General features: G+C 36.6%; 1 protein-coding gene across 2 annotated transcripts; it reads right to left on the reverse strand.

Annotated features, from left to right (window-relative positions):
* Positions 1–30: 30 nt before the first annotated feature.
* LOC135195064 (transcription factor CP2-like) lies at positions 31–23,662 on the reverse strand. Of its 2 annotated transcripts, none has more exons than XM_064221424.1 (6): positions 23,529–23,662; positions 12,503–12,761; positions 7,027–7,208; positions 3,735–3,927; positions 1,638–1,859; positions 31–1,024 (listed from the first exon to the last, which is right to left on the reverse strand). In XM_064221424.1, exons 2-5 carry the CDS (start codon positions 12,602–12,604, stop codon positions 1,647–1,649), a joined length of 690 nt encoding a protein of 229 aa, XP_064077494.1. In that variant the 5' UTR covers positions 12,605–12,761; positions 23,529–23,662; the 3' UTR covers positions 31–1,024; positions 1,638–1,646. The 2 variants fall into 2 exon arrangements, with proteins under 2 accessions (XP_064077494.1, XP_064077495.1); XM_064221425.1 differs by lacking the exon at positions 23,529–23,662 and adding an exon at positions 15,658–16,293.
* Between the last annotated feature and the right edge of the window lie 1,887 nt (positions 23,663–25,549).

Here is a 25,549-nt window from a genome sequence, read left to right on the forward strand (position 1 = left end):
TTTTATTAGCAATATTCTTTCCATGATTTTATTGTTAAGTCTAAGAAGCCAAGAGGCATCAGACATCAAAATTAGGTTACCACAGTAAGAAAGCAAAAAGAAAATTTTACAGTAATATAATTTCAAATAAACAAATACAAACTCTGTTGTATTCTACTCATAAAAAAATATTGTATTTTTTAAAACTAACATGCATGCTTATGTATAAAGGGTTATATTTATAACACATGCTGAATTACTAATAAGTATAAGATCAATAAAATTCGGAAGGGAACATTTTTACGTTCCCTTTCTTAAACCAAAGTTAAAAAATGTACATTAGAAGTTATGCATTGTGAATAAATACTACAAAATTGGGCTGTCAATCAGAAAAAACCAGTTTGGAACTGCTGATGGCCAGATATTTAAGTTTACTGCCAGACTAACTAGACTACTGCTATGGGAGTGTATACTCCCATGCTAGTCCCTAACTTGGATAGGAGGTGGTTATGAATAGAGTTAATATCCCTACCCAAAATATGAGGGGTGCAAGTGAATAGTAGATTACATTGGTGCTCCTAAGCTGCTTGCATGAGTAACTACACTGGATTTGCCCAGGAAAGAGTTCTGTTTGGAAGCTTGGCAATGATTTCTTACCCTTGCACCTTTTCAGACAGACTTGTGATGAGCATTGAAATTCATAGCAATTAGAAGTTTTTTCAATTTCTCGAGCCATTATAAGTGACTTTTCCAATATTTTGGCGAGAGACTTGTCTGACTAGATCCAGAGTTGCTCAACTTGACTCACTGGGAAACCAGCCATGTGGAGAACACGTTCCAGTCTGGTAGTGTGAAGTTTTCTTTATTTTGATTTCAAGCAATGGGATAAATATAATAATGAAATTGAAATATTATAAACATTATCTACAAAGCCACTTGAACCTCAAAAAAATGGTCTTATCTTTTAAACATTTATAATTTGAGCATCTTTTATATTAGGGGGTTATATATTTTTTGTCTTGATTGTCCTTCAGAGGGTTCACACCTGCAAAAAAGAAAATGATAGTAATAATAATAAGGTTATATTTGGTAATAATATTAGCACTATTTTCAGTATAACCTGGAGTGCTTCAAAAAGTTCTGTAAGCCTGGAAGTACCTTTAGATAGCCAGAAAACCTATCTCGGTCTATGGTTCAAGTCTCAGTTGACAATGACAAAAGGGGCAGTGTGACAGGAGGTCAGAATGAGGCTCAGGATTCAGCAGAGTAAGCAAGGCGTATTTGATTTCAAATATGAATACAGTACATGAAAAGACTGGAAACCAAGTCAAAAGCATCACCAAGACAGGAAGGGAGCCTCCATCTGCTAATGTTTAACTTTTTCTCAAGCTGGACCGATAAACTTCAAAGCTGAAATTGGCAGTTTAGCCCTCCCCTATGGTAAGGATGAGGAATGCAATGGCTTGGTGATAAGTGACTCTGTTCTTGGTTTGGGTTGGGCCAGTGGTTGCTAGTATGCAGTAAACGGGTGCATACTCTATGGAGTCAACCACTGTTTGTGGAGTAGATGTTATGGAAAATACTGCACTGTGTATGCACAGACTACCAAGTACCTGCCTATCTCATTAACATGTAATTATGAGTTTTGTCTTACTTACAGGACTTTGTTATTTCTCAGGACTTAATTCTTCCGAGCTTCTAAGTTTAACTGTTAGTCTCGTTGGCTGTTTTCTTCCATTTTCACCAAGTTCATCTTCATTGTTCTCGTCATTGGTGTAGTAATCACTGTGGGTTGCTGTGTCGAATTCTGCGTTTGTTGACGGAGTTTCTTTCTCAGTATCTAAGATAAATATGGACTCATCTTCCATGTTTGCTATCACCTGTCAAAAAATGATGGGGAAAATTGAAGAATATATGCCATCAGAAAGTGACCACTTTACTTTCAATCCCTTTTAAACTTTGATATTTCAAACTCCGAATTTTTTCATCAGTGTCCAATGATTTTTTTTTCTTGTGCTAGGCTAAACTGGTAAGAAAAGCTGACTCAAATTAATTGAAGCATTCAATTGCCTTTCAAATGCATTAGGGTTTTAGGCTAGGGGTCGAGGTGACGGGGGTGGGAAGCAACAATTCTGTTTTGTCTGTCTACATCCCTAAGTACTTAAACAGCTGTCGGTTGCAAATTACAGTTACATGTCTGTTTACGAGCTAAATGATAAGCAGATTATGCATAGTAAATGCCCGTCCTTAAATCTTTTAAGCGTTTTGATATTAAGTAGAATTCAATGTAGATTTGAAAACTATATTAGTTTATACCTATAAATTTAAATTAATTATTGTACAAAGTTTGTCTTTCGATACAAGGTGGAAAAAATTTCCTTGAGAGAAAAAAAAAATTTAATTACAGTATAGCATCTCTGCTAATCTGTTAGTATCACTTCATATTAGAGATTGCAATGTCCTCGTTGCATTTAGCTTTCTTGCTTACGTTCTCTAGAAGTCACAAATGGCGGCTTTTGACAGAGAAAATGTAGAAGTAGTTTTGAAATTCCAGCTGGGCAAAACATCTACGTGATGGCACCATTTGGACAGCCTCCTTGGATCAGTCCTGTTCTTGAAAAACTATTCTCTTTCCCTGGTTGTTGGTTATTGATCATACGTGCAGTATGGTACTGTACAGTATTTCTACATTGTTGACAATTCCATTGATCTAGAAATGACATGGAAAGTGTGTTGAAATGACTTTGACAGAGGCTTACTAGGAAGTACTACTTGACTGAGTTTGGATTAGTGTGATTCATAATACTTTAAGAGGAAAGATATATTTTAGCCTACAATACTCGTAGAGGAATGACAAGAACCTATTCTCGAGGTGGGGAAGTTACTGAAACAGCTGCAAGTCTTATTGTTCAGTCTAACATTCTAGATGAGCAGGTAGAGAAATAGCGCCACCATGATTTTTTGTTATTAAAACTTGTATGACATGAAAGGCTTGGACTTGTTGCAGGATGTGCATATAAACAGAAAGTATAGGCTTAGAAGTTGCATATTTTTAATTAGTGAAAGCAACTTAACTGCGGTGAGAAGATATTTATTACAACTTTTTCCACCAAGGAGTTTTTCTGAAAATGAATGCCCAAGTAGTCCTGCACCTCCCATGATGTGAAAACCATGTTTAGATCCTACACTAAAGAAGCATCATGCCTAGACTCTATAAAAAGATTGGAGGTGGTTTTTTGGAGAGGTAATGCCTGTGAGCTCTGAAGCAATTTAAAGCTACGAGCAAGCAGGGGAACCATACCAGGTCTTTTGATAAACCTTATCCCAAAAATGCTGGTGAATATAGTCTTACTAACGGTTGTTATTGAATTATATCCCAGAGAGTAAGTCTAAGGTTATTACAATACAGAATAATATTGGTTCTGGACATCAAGACACTGTTACGATTCATTATTAATGTGGTGCACCATCTCAGATCAGTGGGCTGTACAAAGTTTTCTCTTAAACTATTGTGCGTTTCAGAGTTTGCACAAGTTTGAAATATCTTTGAAAGCACAGAATATATTGCTATGATGTAAGCCAGTATAATGCACATGCATGAAAGGGTTGAAATGGCAATTAAGGACTGTTGGATCTATAGAGGACAGGTTATGAAAATTGGTCTGTAAATGTATATGTAGCTTGTGTGCTGATTCCTCTCGAATACCATTCGCTGAACGTTCAGAATAAAACTAAAATAAATAAATGTAACTTACTTCACTAGTCACCAGAATGTGAATGCCAGTGGAATGTTCCATTGTAATCTGCTGTATTGAGTCTGGGGTACAATTTAGAATTTCTGACAGTTTGAGTACAAAATCATCGTAGGAGAACTTTTGTAGAAACACAGCTCTGTAGCATTTTCTCTCGTCAGCCTTGATGTACAGACGAAGTACACACGATTGTGGTCTGATGGAAGAGCGAAAAGAGTTGATTAATGACAAAGAAAAAATTGATATCGGACTGAGACACGAAGTAGGTTTAAATACATAACATTCTTCGTAATGCAATGCAGTAGCCTTTATGTGCTCTTTATCTGTCAATACCTAAATAGTGCCTAATTTTCTTCAGAGTCACATCTTTAAAAAGTAATTCTGAGAACAGGGCTGTTGACCTCGGCTGTTGTTAATGACTTGAATAGTTGTTCACTGAAATAGTTTTCCTGTTCAATTTTCAAAATGTCAATGCAACACCGGGTACATCAGCTATTTATCTATATGTAACAAGAGGCCAAATTCCTACGGGAGTAAATTATGCCAGTCTGGGCGGTCATATAGCATATGATGAAAATATGGCAAGAGATATCGCTAGAATTAGGTCACCTGTACATAGTTGGAGATAAAAAGGTATAAAATGTCCCAAAGTTTCTTCGGCACAATCGAGTTTTTTGTATGGCCACTACAGCATATAATCAAGAACACCAAAAGTAGGCCTATCTGTCAGTGTTCTCAGTATAATGCTGTATGAATCGTGGACCGCGAAGCTTTAACCATGGCCCAGTGGTGGCCTGTCCTATATCATTGCCAGAAGCACGATTATGGCCAACTTTAACCTTCAATAAGATAACAACTACACTGAGGCTAGAGGGTTGCAATTTGGTATGTTTGATGACTGGATGGTGGATGATCAACATAGCAATTTGCAGCCCTCTAGCCTCCATAGTTTTTAAGATCTGATCTGAGGGCAGGCAGAAAAAGTGCAGATGGAGAGACAAAGCCAACAAAATTAAAAATGGATATATATATATATATATATATATATATATATATCTATCTATCTATCTATATATATATATATATATTATATATATATCATATATCTAAATATCTATCTATCTATATATATATATATATATATATATATATATATATTGTTACAAATATTGATCATCGTCTTCCCAGCAGTATTTAATTCATTTTATTTCTAAATGAGCAGCCATGTTTTCTCCTAAATCAGCTGATTTTGGGAGAGAAACAAGCAGTAGGACAGGTGAAAAGGAATTTCCGGTCAGGCTGAATCTTAGGGTAAGACGGGCAAGTCAGGGGATTAGCGAGGCATCGATATGGGTTTTAGGGACTCCCACCATAAGACCTTTTTCCTTCCAAATTTGCTGGTTGTTGTTTTGACTTTCCAAGCAATGCCAGAGGCTGTGTGTGAAATCCCCGCGTTTCCAAGATACCCAGCCTCTGTCTCAGTCGAAGCTAGACCTAAAGCAAGGCGGAGGCGCCTCTTCTCCTCCTCTGACGGGACCATCTTCATAGCACGACCCATGTTCAAGCCTCAAGGTTTTAAGGTACGTCTAGAAAGTGTAACATTCCAAACCAGCTCTTTTTCTCCAAGACAACTCTTGCTAATTTCATTTTCAAATTTCCCTTGTATCACTTTTACATCAAAAACCCTTTGTCCTCATCGGGCCATGTGCTTCCCCTTGTGACTTGTTAAAGATTAAGTCTTCATTGCATACCTCAGTTAAACACTAGACTCCTTTTCCCCCAGTGAGTTAGATAAAACTGAATAACCGTAACTTGTGCAAGAAGTCTTCCTTTTTCATTTTGTGTCTAATCTGGGAAATTTTTCCAGATTTGCTGAGTCACGTGTCCTGTCTCGCCCCGCAAGTGCTTTCCTTACAGTAACCGAGATCACAGAGATCTCTTTCAGAAACCAGCCTTGTTACACATCTGTTTATGGCCAGGTTTTCATTATTGTGAGATAGATTTGGTCCACGTGGGACAAGTTGCATTTACTGTTCCCAGGCCATCCAACGGCCTTTTGTAAATAAATGTACGTAAAGTAATTAGCTGAGTTTCCTGGCGACCTCTTTCTCCAAAAATAATAATACCAAAACCCCACTTTTTAAGGTAAGTTTAAATCCAGTTACTTTGCATTTCCATGTAATATTTTCCGTTTACGTATTCGGTTTATATGAGGCTCCGATACGTAACAATATATATATATATATATATATATATATATAACTATATATATATATATATATATATATATAGTCTCAGTAATTGGGTGGCTACTTGGAAATCTTAGCTTGATGAGAAATAATAGTGCCAAGACTAGGAAGAACATTCTTTAATATTACGAGCTTTAGAGGTTTAAAACCTCATCTTCAGGCTGAAAAAATGACAAGGATGAGAAATCACTAAGAATTACATTAAAATGAATTGACTGATTAAAAGCTCAGTAAAAAACATAACAAATAAAACGAGATCACATACAAACTAAAAATTAATAATAACGGAAAAACTAAAACAAAACGCAAAACATACAAAAACAGAAATAAAAATAAGAATAATATGAAAGTTAAACAAACTACCACACTCAAAAATAAAATGGCAAACGACCCACTTTGTGTACCTACTATGAAACTATATGATAGCTATAGTTTCATAGTAGGTATACAAAGTGGGTCGTTAGCCATTTTATTTTTGAGTGTGGTAGTTTGTTTGCCTTTCATATTATTCTTATTTTTATTTCTGTTTTTGTATGTTTTGCGTTTTGTTTTAGTTTTTTCGTAATTTTTAATTTTTAGTTTGTATGTGATGCTCGTTTATTTTATGTTTTTACTGAAGCTTTTAATCAGACAATTAATTTTAATGAAATTTTTAGTTATTTTTCATTCTTGTCATTTTTTCAGCCTGAAGATGAGGTTTTAAACCTCGAAAGCTCGTAATATTAAAGAATGTTCTTCCTAGTCTTGGCACTATTATATCCATCAAGTTATATATATATATTATAAATATATGATATATATATATATATATATATATATATATGATATATATATTATATATATATATATATACACGCGTTGCTGGAAAGCATGCTGTCCCATGTAAGTTTGCAGATTATCCTCTCATGTGTAGACAACTCTGTCTTTATCATTGGTATTTGATTATTGATAGAAAATAGCTTGAATGCCCAACTTTCTCCCCTGCATAATTCACGTAAATAGTAAATATTGGACCTAGATTGTGTACTCCAACTTTTCATACCCACCTCCTCAATGCTTCAAATAGCGTGATTCCTGTTATGCCACAGATCTCCTTGAAGTCGGTTTTGGAGAGTCGGAACATGTCTAGTCCCGAGTAATGTGAGAAAGTCTCGACGAACTGCTGGAAGCCGTTGTGGAGGAGCCACTCGCGCGTCGTGGACGGAGGGGAAGTGAGCGATAGGCTCCACTGAAATAAACGATTTCCTTGAATTAGCCGTTGTTATGGTTTCCCGTTAAGTGACTACAATGGATTTTGTATGGGATTTTTTTAAATTTAAAAGATGACGTTATTCACCATTTTTTAGTAGCTATATATATATATATATAGATATATATATATATATATATATATATATATATATATATATATATGACTGGTAAAAGTGTTCTGTAACAACAGAATTCCATCTAATAAAAGGAGCCCATAAAAACACCAATATGTAGAGAGAAAAGTACTATATTTCAGAGACTGCTGTCTCTCTCTTCAGGTATATGAATGAGAAAAGTTTACAGAAAAGGTGGTATTTATACCAAGAGATTCGTCCACAAGTAAGCCAATTTAGGTCACCCCCGCTGATAATCTTCCTTTAATCTTCTTAAGCGTTGGTTGAATGAACACTGCGTCGACGATGTCCGATGTCCAATTCCCTTTTGAGATGTTCATTACCTGCTTCTCTTTTATTAAGGCCGATTCCATCATTTGACTCTTGTACCGGCAGTTGCTGCTATAAATTACACGTAACATATTCCAGTTTATTCTATGGTTAGTGTCATTTATATGGTTGAAAATAGCTGAGTTCTGTTGTCCATACCTAACTGACCGTTTGTGTTTGTATTAATCTCTGGGGAAGTGATTTACCTGTAAATCCGATGTAAGATTGGTCACAGTCCTGGCATGGGATCTCATATACCCAGAGTCTTTGGGCGCATGTCTTTTGTTGGACGTTAATCAGGGATTTGGCTAAGGTATTTGGGTAGGTAAATGCAAAGGGTTGGATTTCCCAAGGGTGTGAGTTACTCTCTTAATCGTCTCCAGGTGGGGAATTTTTATTTTATTGTTGGGTGTGTCTCTAGTCTTGTCTTTAGGGGGTCGGTAGAAAATTACGTTTTGCTTTTTTGAATTGCTTTTCAATCAATTAATATGGTCAGGATACTTTAAAGAGCCTTACGAATTTTGTTCCCCAGATTTCCTGGAAAAAAGAATTTGAACTAATTCGCAAGCAACTTTCATCTTTAAAGTATCCTGACCATATAATTGAGAAAGCAATTCAAAAAGCAAACGTAATTTTCTACCGACCCCCTAAAGACAAGACCAGAGACACACCCAACAATAAAATAAAAATTCCCACCTGGAGACGATTAAGAGAGTAACTCACACCCTTGGGAAATCCAACCCTTTTGCATTTACCTACCCAAATACCTTAGCCAAATCCCTGATTAACGTCCAACAAAAGACATCGCCCAAAGACTCTGGGGTATATGAGATCCCATGCCAGGACTGTGACCAATCTTACATCGGATTTACAGGTAAATCACTTCCCCAGAGATTAATACAACACAAACGGTCAGTTAGGTATGGACAACAGAACTCAGCTATTTTCAACCATATAAATGAACATAACCATAGAATAAACTGGAATATGTCACGTGTAATTTATAGCAGCAACTGCCGGTACAAGAGTCAAATGATGGAATCGGCCTTAATAAAAGAGAAGCAGGTAATGAACATCTCAAAAGGGAATTGGACATCGGACATCGTCGACACAGTGTTCATTCAACCAACGCTTAAGAAGATTAAAGGAAGATTATCAGCGGGGGTGACCTAAATTGGCTTACTTGTGGACGAATCTCTTGGTATAAATACCACCTTTTCTGTAAACTTTTCTCATTCATATACCTGAAGAGAGAGACAGCAGTTCTCTGAAATATAGTACTTTTTCTCTCTACATTTTGGTGTTTTTATGGGCTCCTTTTATTAGATGGAATTCTGTTGTTACAGAAACAGTTTTACCAGTCATTGTCAGCCCATTATGGAATTCAACCGCCTTTCCACGATTCTTCACTCACTTCCAGAAGTCAAGCCAGTTTTCCGCAAGTTTGAAAAAGAACTGAACAGATACACCGGCTGAAAACCAAAAACACTTTTTGGAAGAATGCCTCAAAGAACAAGTACTTCCAAAAATGTACGGATTCGGGAGATGGACTCTGCAATCAAACCCCTTCCCTCTATCACACAAGATTTTCCTGGAAGAAAGAATCACCAATAACGAGAAACGACATCTTCGTGCTACGCAGAGTGTATATGGAACTCAATCTAATCTTCGCCTCCTCACTACGGACCACGTATACAGGTATCTGATTTCATCTGTTCCGACAATTGCTGCCTATAATAGCGTGACTCATTCCAACAGGACTTTTTACGCAAGTTAAATAAACCTAATAGATAATAGCGCTTGGAATAATCTTGAACAACAAGACAAAGTTCTAAACTTATCCAACTCCCCCCTTACTGTAAATCAACATTTAGTTTTAAATTTAGGCTTATCCTTTGCCATTATGCCAGACCGCAAAAACAACCTAGACTTCATAGTGGCTTTTGATAAATTCATATCTGACAAAAACTACAGCCGTGAAGAGATATGTTTAAAAGGAGTGTTACTAAATGCTTTAACTGACTTCATAAGAAATATCCTGTTCCCCGCAGATTCATGATAGCCATCCACTCGCTAAAAAAAGTTAGATGTTATAATAAGTAGATCCGACAAAGACGGCAAAATCGTAATAATGGACAAAGACTTCTACCTCGACAAAATCAACCAGCTCCTTAGCGACACAAACACTTACGAGAAACTGACGAAAAATCCCCTCCAAAACGTTCCCACAGAATTTTTTCGGAAAGTAAGATTGATTGGCCGAGAAAAAAAAGAGTATTGAACTATTAGAGAGATTTAAAGTAATTAATCCTAAATTACCCTACTTTTATGGTCTTCCCCCCAAAACTCACAAAGACAATCTTCCATTCAGACCCATCGTTTCATGCGCCGGAGCTTTCAATTACAAAATTTCTAAATGGTTAGCTGGCCTCCTTTCTCCTTTTTTAGGCACTTTTTCTCCCAGTCACATCAACATTCGGAAGACTTTTGTCACAAATTCAGAGAAGCACATATACCACTTCACAACATAAAACTTTAAGCCTTGACGTAGACTCCCTATTCACAAAAGTACCAGTACAGGACGTTCTTCAGTTTTTAAGGGAAAAATTATCCCCTATTCAGATCATTTCCCTTTGGCACTTGACAAAATAATAAAGTTAGTTGAATTATGTGCATCTAATAACGTATTTTCATTCGGGGAATCATTCTACAAGCAAAAATTCGGGTGTAGTATGGGTAGTCCTTTAAGTCCTATTTTAGCCAATCTGTACATGGAATACTTTGAAACTACAGTAATAAATGCAATAAAACCCAAAAACATGCTGTGGATGAGATACGGTGGATGACATACTAACATTTTGGGATAATAAGTGGGGTAATTTTAATGAATTCCTCTCAAAATTAAACGCATTAGTGCCCAGCATCAAATTTAAAGTTGAATGGGAAACAGACAACAAAATTCCTTTTCTTGATGTTTTAATAATCAGAGACACGACAGAATACAAATTTACCATATACAGAAACCAACGTTCTCACTTTCATATATTCACTACTTTAGCTATCATGACAATACTATCAAGATAGGTCTAGCTAGCAACCTGTTCTTAAGAGCCTTACGAATTTGTTCCCCAGATTTCCTGGAAAAAGAATTTGAACTAATTCGCAAGCAACTTTCATCTTTAAAGTATCCTGACCATATAATTGAGAAAGCAATTCAAAAAGCAAACGTAATTTTCTACTGACCCCCTAAAGACAAGACCAGAGACACACCCAACAATAAAATAAAAATTCCCCACCTGGAGACGATTAAGAGAGTAACTCACACCCTTGGGAAATCCACCCTTTTGCATTTACCTACCCAAATACCTTAGCCAAATCCCTGATTAACGTCCAACAAAAGACATCGCCCCAGAACTCTGGGGTATATGAGATCCCATGCCAGGACTGTGACCAATCTTACATCGGATTTACAGGTAAATCACTTCCCCAGAGATTAATACAACACAAACGGTCAGTTAGGTATGGACACAGAACTCAGCTATTTTCAACCATATAAATGAACATAACCATAGAATAAACTGGAATATGTCACTGTAATTTATAGCCAGCAACTTGCCGGTACAAGAGTCAAATGATGGAATCGGCCATTAATAAAAAGAGAAGCAGGTAATGAACATCTCAAAAGGGAATTGGACATCGGACATCGTCGACGCAGTGTTCATTCAACCAACGCTTAAGAAGATTAAAGGAAGATTATCAGCGGGGGTGACCTAAATTGGCTTACTTGTGGACGAATCTCTTGGTATAATACCACCTTTTCTGTAAACTTTTCTCATTCATATACCTGAAGAGAGAGACAGCAGTCTCTGAAATATTGTACTTTCTCTCTACATTTTGGTTTTTAGGGCTCCTTTTATAGAAATATATATATATATATATATATATATATATTATATATATATATATATATATTTATATATATATATATATGAATATTTATATATATAGATATAAATATATATACTATATATATATATATATATACATATATCCGCCTATATGTATATATATATATATATATATATATATATAATATATATATATCTATATATATATCTATACTATACATACCATACATCCATATATATATATTATATATATATATATATATATATATATATATATATATATATATATATATACATACATATATATATATACATAACCTATATATAAGATATATATACATACATATATCTATATATGTATATCCATATATTATATATATATTATATATATATATATATATCTATATATATATGATATATATATATATGCAGATTTGTTCAGTTCTATGGCTTTTTGATTATTGATCTATTCAGTTGGTGGTCAAAAAATGAAGATTAACTCTTGTGTTCCATTTACTGCGAAACAACACCATAGTTGTTCTGTAGATTTGTTACACCATAGTTGTTCTGTCGATTTGTCCTGTTGATTTGTTACAGTGTGCAGACAGGTACGTAGCGTCCAAAACAATAGCAATATAACAAATCACATGACAAAAAGAGTAATTACAAAATAAATCATTTTTATTTACAGTTATTAAAGCTACAATGCAATGAAATACATAAAAAATATTTACTTTGCGAAAAACAAAGTATTATTATTTTTCACAAAGTAAATTTTTTTTATAGTATATATTTGTGTGTGTGCACATGTATCATAGGTATAGTGTAAATTCTGAGAGGATTTAGATCCAGCGTTTCATTTTCTGTCGGGTACGTGTCCGTTTATCACTTTCGGCGTCGGTACGTTTCACGACTCTCACCTGTTCATCCTCTGATCGTTTGTACTCTCCCTTCGAGCTGCTGCTGCTGCCTGAACGATGGGGGTCAGCCACATTCCGGACAGTCTTCTTCTTGTCCATCATTCCTCCTTACTTTTGTTGACGCTGCTTTGTTTATTTTTGCACTCTTATATCTCTTGGTTTTTTGGGGGGCGGGTTTTTGTTAATTAACCCTTTGGACTCGCTGCTCCGCTTATTCCTTTTTTTTTCTGAATTTTTTGTTTTGTTTTGCTTTATGTATCTGATAGGGAAGAAATAAAATTAATATTAATCTCATATAATTTTCTCACACACATGTAATAAGTCATGCAGGAATATATACAACATACATATATATATATATATATATATATATATATATATATATATATATATACTATATATATATATATATATATATATATATATATATGCATTAAGCAGCAGATGTCATTTAATATCCATTTCGCTCTACCTGCAAGCTATATATATATATATATATATATAGTATATATATATATATAATATATATATATATATATATATATAGTTTACCGAAGGGGAATTATAATTGATAAGTGGTTTTCATCTAATAAAATGAGTTGTAACCGTCGAACATGCGAACCAAGGACGTTCAGTGACTATTTTTATGAGTGAATTTTTAGCACATTATCGTGATCTATACCAGCAACTAGGGATGGATACCCTTCGCGAGTCCACTCACCTTTCAAAGCACTCACAGTAGCGTAATTTTATCTCACTGCTGACACTAACAGTTGTTCGTAGAGAAATTGCTTTTTCTTTAAAGCTCTCGTTATTATTTTCTCTTGTGACCTTTTATTCCCTTCCCCGAACTTATAACTGCATTAAACCCTTTTCCAGGTGACTAAGCAACCCTTGGAGACTGTACCTCGCTTGTCCAATGACTGGAGATAGACTTATGCCTCGTTCACGCATTCGCGTATCAAGTCACGCATGCCCACGCATGAACGGAAATTGGTAGTTGGAAACCGCTTACGAAAGTACTACGAAAATATCCCGAAATGCGTATTTATGCTCGCGTGCATTCGGGGCGGTGTCGGGGAGATCGCTAGAACCATCCCAGCATGCGTGGGGAACCGAGCATGCTTCGACCTGCTCAAAAGATACGTGCCTGTTCACGCCATCGGTCATTTTGCGTTGCTCCAGGGGCACACCGTGGTCGGCAGGCCTTCGGGGCAATGACGCTTGGTCTGCCGCTGCGGTTCCGATGCCACCAAGCACAGTGTGGTCCCCCACGTGATTCGGGAACATACGGAACAACAGCGCTGCTCCACCGAGACCCATTTACGATGACTCCCGCTAAGTCGGGTGGCGCAAGGTTGGGTAGTACGGTACGGTACAGAATGTTTTTCCCAAGGCCTTGGTTTTTCCGTACTTCGTACCTGGCTAAAATACCGTACCGTAATTTTGTACTGCACGCTTAATAAGTTTTCCGTACCGTACAGTACGGTAAATATAACATACCGTAATTCGGTACCTTTATCGTACTATAAGTCAATAGTCACTTTAAGAAAGAAAGAAATAATTTCAATTTTTTAGACCTTAGATAAGATAGTATATAATAGCTACTACCAGTAATGTCTAATCACAATAGAGCATCAACAACAACAACAACAAACAACTACTACTACTACTACTACTACTACTAAGAATGTTAGTATATACAAAAATTTGCTATATTACTATATAGTTGTTATTAATGTTGGCCCCTTGTTTTCAACTTTATGTAATTGTGTGCATATGCGTATGTATGTATACACATAAGCAAAGTTGCAGAGATTTGGTTACATGGATAACATTATAAAATAATGTAAATAAAATACATAATATCCTAAAAATAGTGTTTTCGTCTACAATTATTTATCTCTCTCTCTCTCTCTCTCTCTCTCTCTCTCTCTCTCTCTCTCTCTCTCTCTCTCTCTATATATATATATATATATATATATATATATATATATATATATATATATATATATATTGCAGTTTAGGTAAAGTAAGAAGCTAGTTTAACTTGCAGGCATTATTCCACTACGTTTATTACCCGAGTCAATTAACTAGCAGTCGATCAAATTTACTCTACTTCCAGATGTCATAAAAATTTGTAATAAGTTGCATTCCTTATGTTCAAAAGTAAAGTAAAACTAAAGATACCAGAAAAAAATAAATAATAGAGAAATTACAAATCAAACCATTTGAAATAAAAAAAAAATTATAGGGATTATCTGTTAGGTTTTGTAAATGCAACGATCTCGGGTTCACAACTCTGCTTATAAAACATTATTCTTTTTCATGTATAATATCTGATTGTGCAGCCTAGCCAGAGAGAAAAAAAATCTCACTGAAAATTTCCCGAAACTGGCTACAGCCTATACAACAATGAAGGAACTGTAATTAGCCCAACAACACCGTGGCGTGCACCACTCAGTATAGTCAATGCACTCAAATGTATTATACTGTGCATGAATGATTTGCATAACGCAACATGATCGCCATACTTTGCAGGGGAAGCAGACACGTTCATAGTCAAGCAGAGTGGAGGAAGTGGGATTATATTTCTGATGCTGTAAACTTCTGCAACGTGTTACTTGAAGGATTAGACACAGACATACGCATATTAATTAAGGAATTACACACACACACATACACATGCATAGTATATTACCTGCAAACTAAAATATAAAGTACCTTAGTAATCTACTTGTGAGGTTATTGAAGCGGCCAAATATGCATTAGCAGTAATTGTTAACTGATATATCCAAACCTAAGGTAAGGTACGATGCGGAATTTGCCCATATTTTGCCGTGCCTGAGCTGTACTGTACCGTATTTTGGTCAAATTATTGTACCGTAATTCCGTACCGTATACATAGACTAAATATCAACCGTACCATGCCGTACCATAATGCCAGCCTTGGTATGCGGCATCAGTTAGATTTTCGGATGCCAGCTCCTCCATCAGGTTGGCACAGTGGCCTAGCTCCACTCTCCTTTGCAGGTACGGCCAAGCCCAAACAATCCTCTTCCTCCTCCTTTTTTCTGATTTTCATTTGCAATGTAGGCCTTCACAACTTTCACCAATACCATGCAATGCACATACTCCACGACAGCCTCCATTACCTGGGTTCTGCGTCTGTTTGCTGGTGTTATAAGGGCAAGGATGTCGTCAATGTTCTCCAAGTTGATTTAGCAGCAGGGGAATATGTGTTGCAATCACACATGTGCAGCACGGCCCTTTTGTACCTAACGTTTACCCGCTGACGTACTGTGGTCCTCATATCTCATGCGACATGATTCATTTTGTATCGTTCAGATTCTCAGACTCGACGTGATGTTGCCAAGTAGTGTTATACTTATTTTTCTAATGTCATACATGTCGAAAAGTTTGTGAATTCACAGCTGGCCCTATTTTCCTTATGGTTATATAAATATGATCCCTTTTATGCATTGGTATAATTCGTAATCTGTGTGATTTGAACTGATTTTCTTTTTTTACGCTGTTAAGTTCAAAGTGCGGTGTGATAAGGTTAGCTGTGCCATCAATGAAAGCTCACTTTACATGCTCCTCGGACTGGTCAACATAACTACGTCTGCTGCATTATGACAGTAGACCTAATAAGCTCAACAGTCATAACAACATTTTCAACGTAGGAATATGAATTAAAACAAGTTTTCTTTGAATGTTGAAGCTTTCGGTTGTGTTTAAGCTCCCTGTATGTTGCAAAATGTTTTATGGGCCTAAAAAAATAATCTAAATCTTCTGAGATATAATCTGTTATAAATGAATTTATTTGTAGAGATGATCTGTTTTTTGACGAGTACAATATGGATATGAATTACAACCAGTTTTCTTTGAATGTTGAAGTTTTAGGCTGCGTTTAAGCTGCCTATATGTTACAAAATTATTTATAGGCCTAAAAGAATAATCTAAGCCTTATAAGATGTAATGTTACTAATGTTTTTATTTGTAGAGATTACCTGTTCTTTGAGGAATAAAAGATGATTATTTTGATTGTATGGAGAAGATGACTATTAATCGAAATATCATAAGTATTAATATCAAGGCGTATGGAACACTTGTTTTTCAACTGGTTTAAAATATTATTTTCTTAAAAGCCCTTCTCCTCGCTTTTGGTGTATAATTTATTCTTTCATAAGGTATCTTTCATAAGGTCATTTGAAGAACAAGAATGTGTAGATAACCTCATTTGCTTTCCGGCTAGAAATTGTTAATAGAGAGACGTGACTGTTAATTGTAAAGTAAAGAAATCTAACACCTAGGCCTAGGAACAAATATCTTTGCTTCGACAAAAGAATAATTGCATAGGCGAATATTTGTTAGTATGCCATAATTTTTTTAATATTTAAGAACTGTAGCAATTAATTATGTATGGAAATCCAAATATTCCTCTAACACATAAAAAGTAAGTGTTTTCAAGATAATTTCATTGTCGCTACTCAGTGTAGACCTACTTATGTTACACCGGGTGGTTATTGTTGCACCGACACTAATGATACGTCACACACCCTCTCCATTTACATTTTTTCAGCATTGAGGTGTAAAAGCAATCAAATAGGACTAGTTCAAATTTTATGTTAACTTTGGAAGCATTATTAATGTTATGACAATTTTTTTCGTCTTTTTTTTTTTTTTTTTTTTTTTTAACATTTGAACTGATGCTTGATGACGACTTCATTTCGGTCAAATGCTTCAGCGATGTGTGAACGAAAGTTTTGAAAATGTTTCGAAAGTGTTTTGTCTGAAATTTGCTACCCGTGACATTTTCTTACAGTTTTGACATATATGACAGATTTCACTCTTATGAAACATATTATGCCCATATTGTATGCAATAATCGCGTTTCCGCATTGAAATAATAGATAAATATGGAGCATGCTTGGTTGCCAGTTAGTGAATTTTGAACGAAATCCTATGGAGTCATGTCGCATGAGATTTGAGCATCACTGCACGTTGGATTAACGTGAGTACGTCGTGTGAGGTCGTTACACATACGGCATACGTACGTGGGTGTTACTTGCTCGGCCACGCATTGCTTTTAGGGGTGTAGCCTATTGGCGTGGCAATTAACAAAAGCATCCCTTCCATCTTGTGCGGCGCGTAGGCTTTTTATGCATTACTTCATACTTATGGTATGGCGTTGTTATGTTGACTTATGACCATTGGCCTGTGACACGTATCCACTTGATCGAGCTGACAAACCAACTGTTTAGCCACGTTTCACATATGTGAGCATGCATTGGCTTGATACGTGAATGTGTGAACTTAGCTTTGAAGGCGACCCTGAGCCAGTGCTGTGGGAGGCACTAACTGCCGGCGATAGGCAGAACACTACTAAGTGAAAATCGAGTGAACCATTTGGTGTCCAGACCAACCATGAGGTCAGGGTAGTGCTCCAAAAAGCCATATTTCACAATACAAAACGGGCATACATAGAGGTTGGATAAATTAAACCGCGCAGACATATTTAGGCCAGCACAACATGGATTGCCAGAGACTCACCTGGACACAGAGACTGACACAGACAACAGTGACAATACCAGAATCACTACCCCCCCCCCCCCCCCCCTGACGTTTGCTCCCGTTGAGCCTGTCCCCACATGGCTGACTATCCAGTCCAGTATCTTTTTCAGTGCCAATTTCCCTATAAACCGCCCTCCTCCACTATTTATTGGTACATCTACGAGGACTCCGTCTCTCCAGAATGAGGTAAAGTGCCAGGAATCTGAGGTTTGAGAGTCACTTAGTTCCTTAATCTTTTTCTAATAGTTTTTTGCTTTCCAAGCGCTTTTCTCACGTAGACCCGACCTTGTTAGTATTTTCTTGTGTTCGTAAGTGATTAAATGTGTTTTGCATTTGAGGATCCTTTTTGCCCTCAGCGCAACTTCGAACCCTAATTTGCGCTCATTCGCCAAGTAATGGTATGCATTCTCCATTACAGAACGATGTTTTCTTGCTGTGGACCCTCTGCTTCGATTGTGTTTTTTATTGCCGTGGACAAGCCATTGCAATTCACTCCACGATGCCGTTGAAGTGGAATCCCAGGTACCTTAGTTATCATCTGTGTGTGACCTTGGAATGCAAAGGTCCTTGGCACAGACAACCTAGAGTGTTTGTATAGCCTAGATCTGAAGGAACCTAGAAGGGATGGGAAAAATGAATTAGATTTACCCATCAAGGGAAGAAGAAAATGAATTAGGTGCGCCAGGTACAGAAGGCTATAATAGCTGTAGTTAAAGGTGAGGGAATTTTAGCAGCGTTTTCCATCTCCAGGGTAAACAGTTCCCATAGAATACAGTATCTTTCTTTGCTCCCTTGTTTTTGAGGAGCCAGTAGGCCTCTCAGCCACATTGCTGGGTCTTTCTTTACATTTGAATACTGCTCAACCATCCTTGTTTTCGGGTACGATTCATCAGTCTACATGGTCTCGTGCTGAAATCAAAACAAGCTTCATCCTTGCATCGAAGTTTGTGATGATTTTTTCAAATGAAATTCCAAACTGTGAATTCAAAGAACACTGGCGAACAAAGGTGCCTCTGCTTGATGACTTCGATGATTTTTCATTTGCTATTGTCCTTATGTGGATTATTTTGCATTATTTTTCCTTACCTACTCCTTACTTTATAAAGTATTTATTTGAACAAATAAGTCAGATACTTGCTGTTGTTCGTTTTAAAGACTGATGGGATATTTTTCGACAAATGGTTCGGGTAATTGCTTCAGTGATGGGAAACACTTGTGAACTGAACTAACTTGTTGGGTAACACATTGCCAGCCATGATCACACACACACACACACACACACACACACACCAGGTCGTTTCTCATAAGAAGAGTCTCCCGATAAAGAGCAAGACAATGCTGACTGCCACATTCAAACTTTAATGGCTGAATCGTGGATGAACTTCCGTGCAGAAAACTTCTGTGGCAGTTGCCTCCTCTTACTCCGACGCAGAAGGAAGGAAGGAAGGATTTTCGTCAGCAGTCAGACCCATTTAGGCAGCAGTAGTGATCACTCGCTCTCCGTCTCCCGCTCCCTGGTCTTTGAGGACCTTCATTTCCAATACTTCTCGCTCCGTCTGTCTGTCTATCCAGCGCTCTCTCGGTCTGCGTCTCTTCCTTCCTTTTTCCACCGTTCCTTCCTCCTCCACCATATTCCGACACCCTTAGCTTTGTAAATCTGCTATGCTACCCTCTTCTCTTATTCCATGTATGGGCACATTTTCCAAACCCTTTCAATTCTTCGGTCACACCAAGTTGATCCCTACTTAACCGCTTCGACCTGCTCTGGTGCATTCGTAGTCAACATCCGCCTGTCATTTCAGTAGTATTTCAGGGACCACGTAGCATGTTCCGTTTGTTTACTTTCAAACTTTTAACATAATTGTTTTATAAAACCAAAAGATCCACGCACCCTCTTGATTGTGAAACCCATTTTATACGCGTATACACACACACATACATGCATACATACACGCACATTATATATATATATATATATATATATATATATATATATATAATATAATATTATATATATATACACAGTATATACATATATACATATACAATTTGGACATATTTTCCTTCAAACAAAATCCATGAAAGTCAGTCATGGGGCTATCCTCATCATATTCTGAATGTGACTGCATATTCTCTTATTTCCTGCAGGTAAATTTCTCGAGGACAGTGAAATGTGATACGTGTTTACATCCTTGTAATGTAGAAAGTCGATACCTGTTTCTTCTCCCTGACCGTTTACCCCGGACCAAGGCACAAGGTTAGAAAATACACATTATATTAGTTACATACCGGGGACGTAAAAAAAAAAATGTATATATATAGTTACATACTGAGGACGTTTAAGGAAAAAAATAAGGACGTCGGTGTGTGTGCTTTCTATCTCTCTCTCTCTCTCTCTCTCGATCGATCGATCGATCGATCGATCGATTCGGTCGTTAGTCAAGACAGATGTTCGTCCAAGAACTTCAAAGTTGATTTCCAGTGTAGTATATTATTCGTATCTACCTCCAGGATGAGGCCGGGGATGACATACACATGTATGTTTGTAATTATACATATATATATATATATATATATATATATATATGTGTGTGTGTAATATATATAATTATATATATATATGTGTGTAATGTATATATATGAATATATATTAATATATATATATATTTACATGTATATATAATTATATAAAATATATATTTCTTGTACAGTAAATTAAAGTTATCGACCATCAGCTATGGTCACGTTCAGAGGTGATGGTCGAAAGCATTCATTTACTGTACAAGACATATATATTTTTTATAACAACGTAAGGATTTTACATCATTGTGGATTATATCCCTATATGTATATGTGTGTGTGTATATATATATATATATATATATATATATATATATAAAAATATAGATTTGCATTATTTTCACATCGGTGGCTTTTTGATACTAACAATTTTTAATCCACAGATGTCACTGGATATCGAATTCAAAATGTATTTGGAGTAATTTACACACAACAGGACTTATAATTGATAAGTGTTTCTGGGCCGGCCAGAATTCGAACCTAAAGCTCTTGGCTTAGAGACAGGGAAAAGCGGTCGACCTGACCGTTCGGCCATTAAGAGAGAGAGAGAGAGAGAGAGGATGATATCGAATCCTGCGAGATTCAGCTTCTCTACCGAGAAATCGATATCCAACCTATCTCTCGCACGATAGCGGAGTATACGCTTGCAAATTTTCTTTATCATCACAGAAATGAACCCCTCCGTAGGGAGGTAGTGTCGTCAATGGACCCCATGCGATTCTCTGTAGGCATTACTTAAGGTTCTTTGCAGCGTGCCTTGGGCCCCTACCTGCAACCGCTTGTGTTCCTTTTACTGTATAGCTCCTTTCATATTATCTTTCCTCATTTTACTTTCCACACACTAATAATATTTGATTCCTGTTACATCTTTTCAAACCTTTTACTGTCAATTTCCATTTCAGCGCTAATTGCCCTCACAGGTCCCAGTGCTTGGCCTTTGGCCTAAATTCTATATTCAACTCAACATGAACCCCAAATACCTCCTCAAGCGAGTTCACTGTGTTTGGGAATAACTGACATCATAGGGGGAGTATGATTAATGGTAAATTTGAAGATGATGACAAGCCACAGCATTCTACAAATATCGACGAAAGACAGACATCGTTCCGAACATCATCCTGGAGAGAAAATGGACAGTAGTATTTACTAGACCAGTAGAACTGCCTAAAGGCGATAACTCGTGAATCTTCAAGTTAAACCATCAAAGGGTTAACATCATTTCAATGTGAATTGATGATATTTAAAAAATATATCGTAAATGGGATGAAATTTAAAGATGTAGGGTTTTATCTGCCGAGCGAAGATTCCTTTTATCTTCAATACTTTTGTAGATATTAGCATTTGAATAACGTTACGGCCGGGCCGCCAAAATTGAGCCCGTTTCCAGTAAGACTTCGCTTCGCTCCTAGTAAAGTATTTATAAGATATTAGCAATTAACGTAGACTTTTAGAAGAAAACTATATTCGGACATCATTGCGCAGTAGGTCTTTTCATTTTTGCTGTTGCTTTTGCATATCATTTCAAAGCAACAGTTAAAGTTAGTGTTGGCTATGGACCTTGATCCTCTATAATTGATAGGATGATCAGAATCTATTTTGTTTATCTATAACCATGAACTGATGTTTGAGAGTAAGACAGTTGAGCGCCCACACTTGAGCGTCAGAAATGCAAAATTATGCTGAGGTTTGACAACATAATTGTCAGGGAACATCCACGAAGAAATAATTCCTTAGAGGGGTGGCATCGGGCAATGCAGATGTCGATAGGGCGTTTGCATTCTACCACTTACAAGTTCCTAGATATTTTAAGACGAACAAAATACTTCAAATAAACTTGTAGCGAATATTATGCAAGAGACCCAAGAGAATATTTCCGTTCAACATCTTTTAAAATGACCTTGCAGAAGTATTTAAAGATTTATTTCTTATGTATATCATTTATTTTAGATTTCTTGTTTCCATGTCATAAATAAACATGAAAGCTGTCACATTTCTGCCTTTTAATTATAAGAATTATTTTTAGATATTTTGAATTTACATCTCATAACAAGTGAAATTTAAAACTGTCACATTTTTTTCCTTTCTTTTCCTATCCATAAAAATAGGCTATCATTAGAAATAGTTAATTTTAAAATTGTGTAACAGTGTCTACGAAATGCGAGATATGAAAACGTCTTGTAACAACAAAATAAAAAAAACATCTCGAGGGACAGACGTCAAACAGAAAAGTTATTAAAACGGCGCAAGTTCTGCATCAGATCTCAGTACAACTTGGCATTTCTGACGCTCAAGTGTCTTACACTCTTCTGTAGGCGCTCATTTGTCTTGCGCTCAAATCATTTCACGACCGAACGAACCACTGGGCCACAAATATCTCACTTTTCAGTTCTTCTGATGCCACAAATCCTGCTTTGCAAAAGTCTTTCCCATCGACTAGAGCAGTTTCCCCCAAAGGGAGGGAGGAAGACGTTGTGGACTTCAGGGGGTATCCTTCCTGTTACCAGGAAGCCTTTTTGACCATGAGGTTACTGCACCTACTTTGTCCTTCATCTGGAACACCCGTCTGGTACCCAATCCTTAGGTTAACAGAGGCACGAATGATTTCGCCACAAATTGTTCATTTTTTATTTCCTTTCTATCTTGGGATCGATCACGCGTACGTGCATACACTGATGATTAGAAATGACGCGAATAGCAGTACTTAAGTACATACAATTAATCATAAACATAAAAAGAACAGCTTGCGGAATAACAGTTGTCCCGGATATGTCATGGATTACACTAGAGGGAAAATTTTTATGTGAGAATCACACCTTAGTCGTTAGGTCTCATTGTGGAGAGAGAAAGAGAGAAGAGTATTTTGTCATACCTGTTCGTTCGTCGTGAACTCGGTGCTCCGAGAGATGAGCTCCTATTGAGTGGGAAGAGAGAGCGCAGACGCAGGTCGTGCCACAGTTGTATTGTAAGTTAAACTGGAAAAAGACTTACTGTTATAGTGCGCAGACAATCAGACCCACCTTGTCTATCGCACCTGTGATTCCGCTTTGCAGGTGTGAGAAGGAGAACAGAGGTGGTTTCAGTTGTTTAAAAGCTACACGTGTGAAAGGCTAAAATAAAGATCTACGTCCACGGAGGCCCTGGTGTGAAATAAATTAGCTCTGTTCTTTTGTGAAAGATAACGATGAAATCATCTGTCTCTTAAGCACAACGGCACGTCATCGCGGGACCCAACGAATATGCTGGCGGCATGGCAGAAAATGATTCAGTTTTCATATTCTCTCTCTCGATGATATATCGTTATATATAATGAAAATGCTAACGTAAAGCAGTGCTTACTGAGACTCCGCTGAGACAAAGCATGCTGTTCAGTTCTGGGCGCCATCCCAGAGGAAGGACAGAGACTTCAAGCAGCATAGAATTCCTCAACTTGTAGCTACTGTAGATAAGCGACGACGGCCAAGAATCCGGGCGATGAATTTAAGGTACCCAAAGGTATAAATAGCGAATAATCAAAGGTAGTGACCAGACTGACGAAACTTGGAGGTAATAAACGTTCATCTGCAGCAGCCCCCCCCCTCGTTACCTTACCCACGAATAAAATAGCCACATTTGGGGACTCCTTGACGACTGATGTTGCTAAGAGTACCATTACCTCATAGATTGATTTTTTGTCATTTATACATGCGTCACCTTTTTTTTTTTTATCCTGACAAATGTTAAGCTACCGATATCATTTAACATCGGAAATCCTTTTATCTTGGGGCTTAGAAACCACGATCATATATATATATAATATATATATATATATATATATATATATATATATATATATATATATATATATATATATATATATATATATAGTAGACCCGACAAACATCCAGGTTGAAGAGGTAAAGGCATGTCTTTCACGAGTATCGTTATTACGCCAACATTTCACATCACATGATGCATCCTCAAGGCTGGAAATTATATACTATGAAAACTAAAACATCACTCACTCATTTAAAAAATCTAAAAAAAAAAATTTTGACATTAACTGCTGGGAATTCATTATGAATTAAATTCATGAATTTCTTTTTAAAACTTTTATCGTGAAGGAAAGGGAACTTAGCAAAAATACATAATTTTGTATTTATGCTAAGCTCCCTTTCCTTCACGATAAAAGTTTTAAAAAGAAATTCATGAATTTAATTCACAATGAATTGCCAGCAGTTAATTTTAAGTTGATCCCACGAAATCCTCTAAATATACGTTTTTTCAGAGTGAAGGACAGACTGAGCCCTTCCTTGACATCCAACATCGTTTATAAATATACCTGTCCCAGATGTAGTCTGGAAACTTTCGTTGGATGTACGAGGAGGCTTCTCAGGGTCCGTTTCTGCTCCCTTCAAGGTGTCAGCTTTAGGACAGAGTGCAGATTGTCCAATCCCGAATGATCCAATATTCAGAATCACTCCCAGATTTGTGGTGCCCGCTTGGACATCAATGATTTTAAGATTATTGGATCTGCAAGTAGAGACGACGAGTTGATGGTGTTGGAGTCACTTTTCATAAAAACTAATTTACCAACACTAAACACCCAATCGTCGTCCACACAACTGTTTTTAGCATAACTGCCTGTTTGTTTACTCTCCACGTTCGCTTTAGTCATCTTTCTTATGTTTATTTTCTGTCAGCCTTTTTAGTCACTTTTTAACTCTTACCTTGGTAGGTGTTCCTTTCGAGTTCTCGTTTTAATTGTTTCTTTTGTAAATGTCAAATATTTTTTGTTTTTGTTTTTTTAGATTTATTTTTTTGAGTGAGTGATGTTTTAATATTCATAGTATATCAATTTCTAGCCTTGGGGATGCATCACGTGGTGTGAAACGTTGGCGTAATAAACGATAC

The sequence above is a fragment of the Macrobrachium nipponense genome, chromosome 15 (assembly GCF_015104395.2).
Source record: "Macrobrachium nipponense isolate FS-2020 chromosome 15, ASM1510439v2, whole genome shotgun sequence".
NCBI classification, from domain to species: domain Eukaryota; kingdom Metazoa; phylum Arthropoda; class Malacostraca; order Decapoda; family Palaemonidae; genus Macrobrachium; species Macrobrachium nipponense.

Bases quoted from the DNA above. Each gene is read 5' to 3' on its own strand.
- LOC135195064 (XM_064221424.1), bottom strand. From the start codon at position 12,604: ATGATGGACAAGAAGAAGACTGTCCGGAATGTGGCTGACCCCCATCGT. The intron at 7,209-12,502 runs GTGAGAGTCGTG...CGTTTATTTCAG, and splicing joins AACGATCAGAGGATGAACAG to TGGAGCCTATCGCTCACTTC. The intron at 1,860-3,734 runs GTAAGTTACATT...ATTTTTTGACAG, and splicing joins ACATTCTGGTGACTAGTGAA to GTGATAGCAAACATGGAAGA.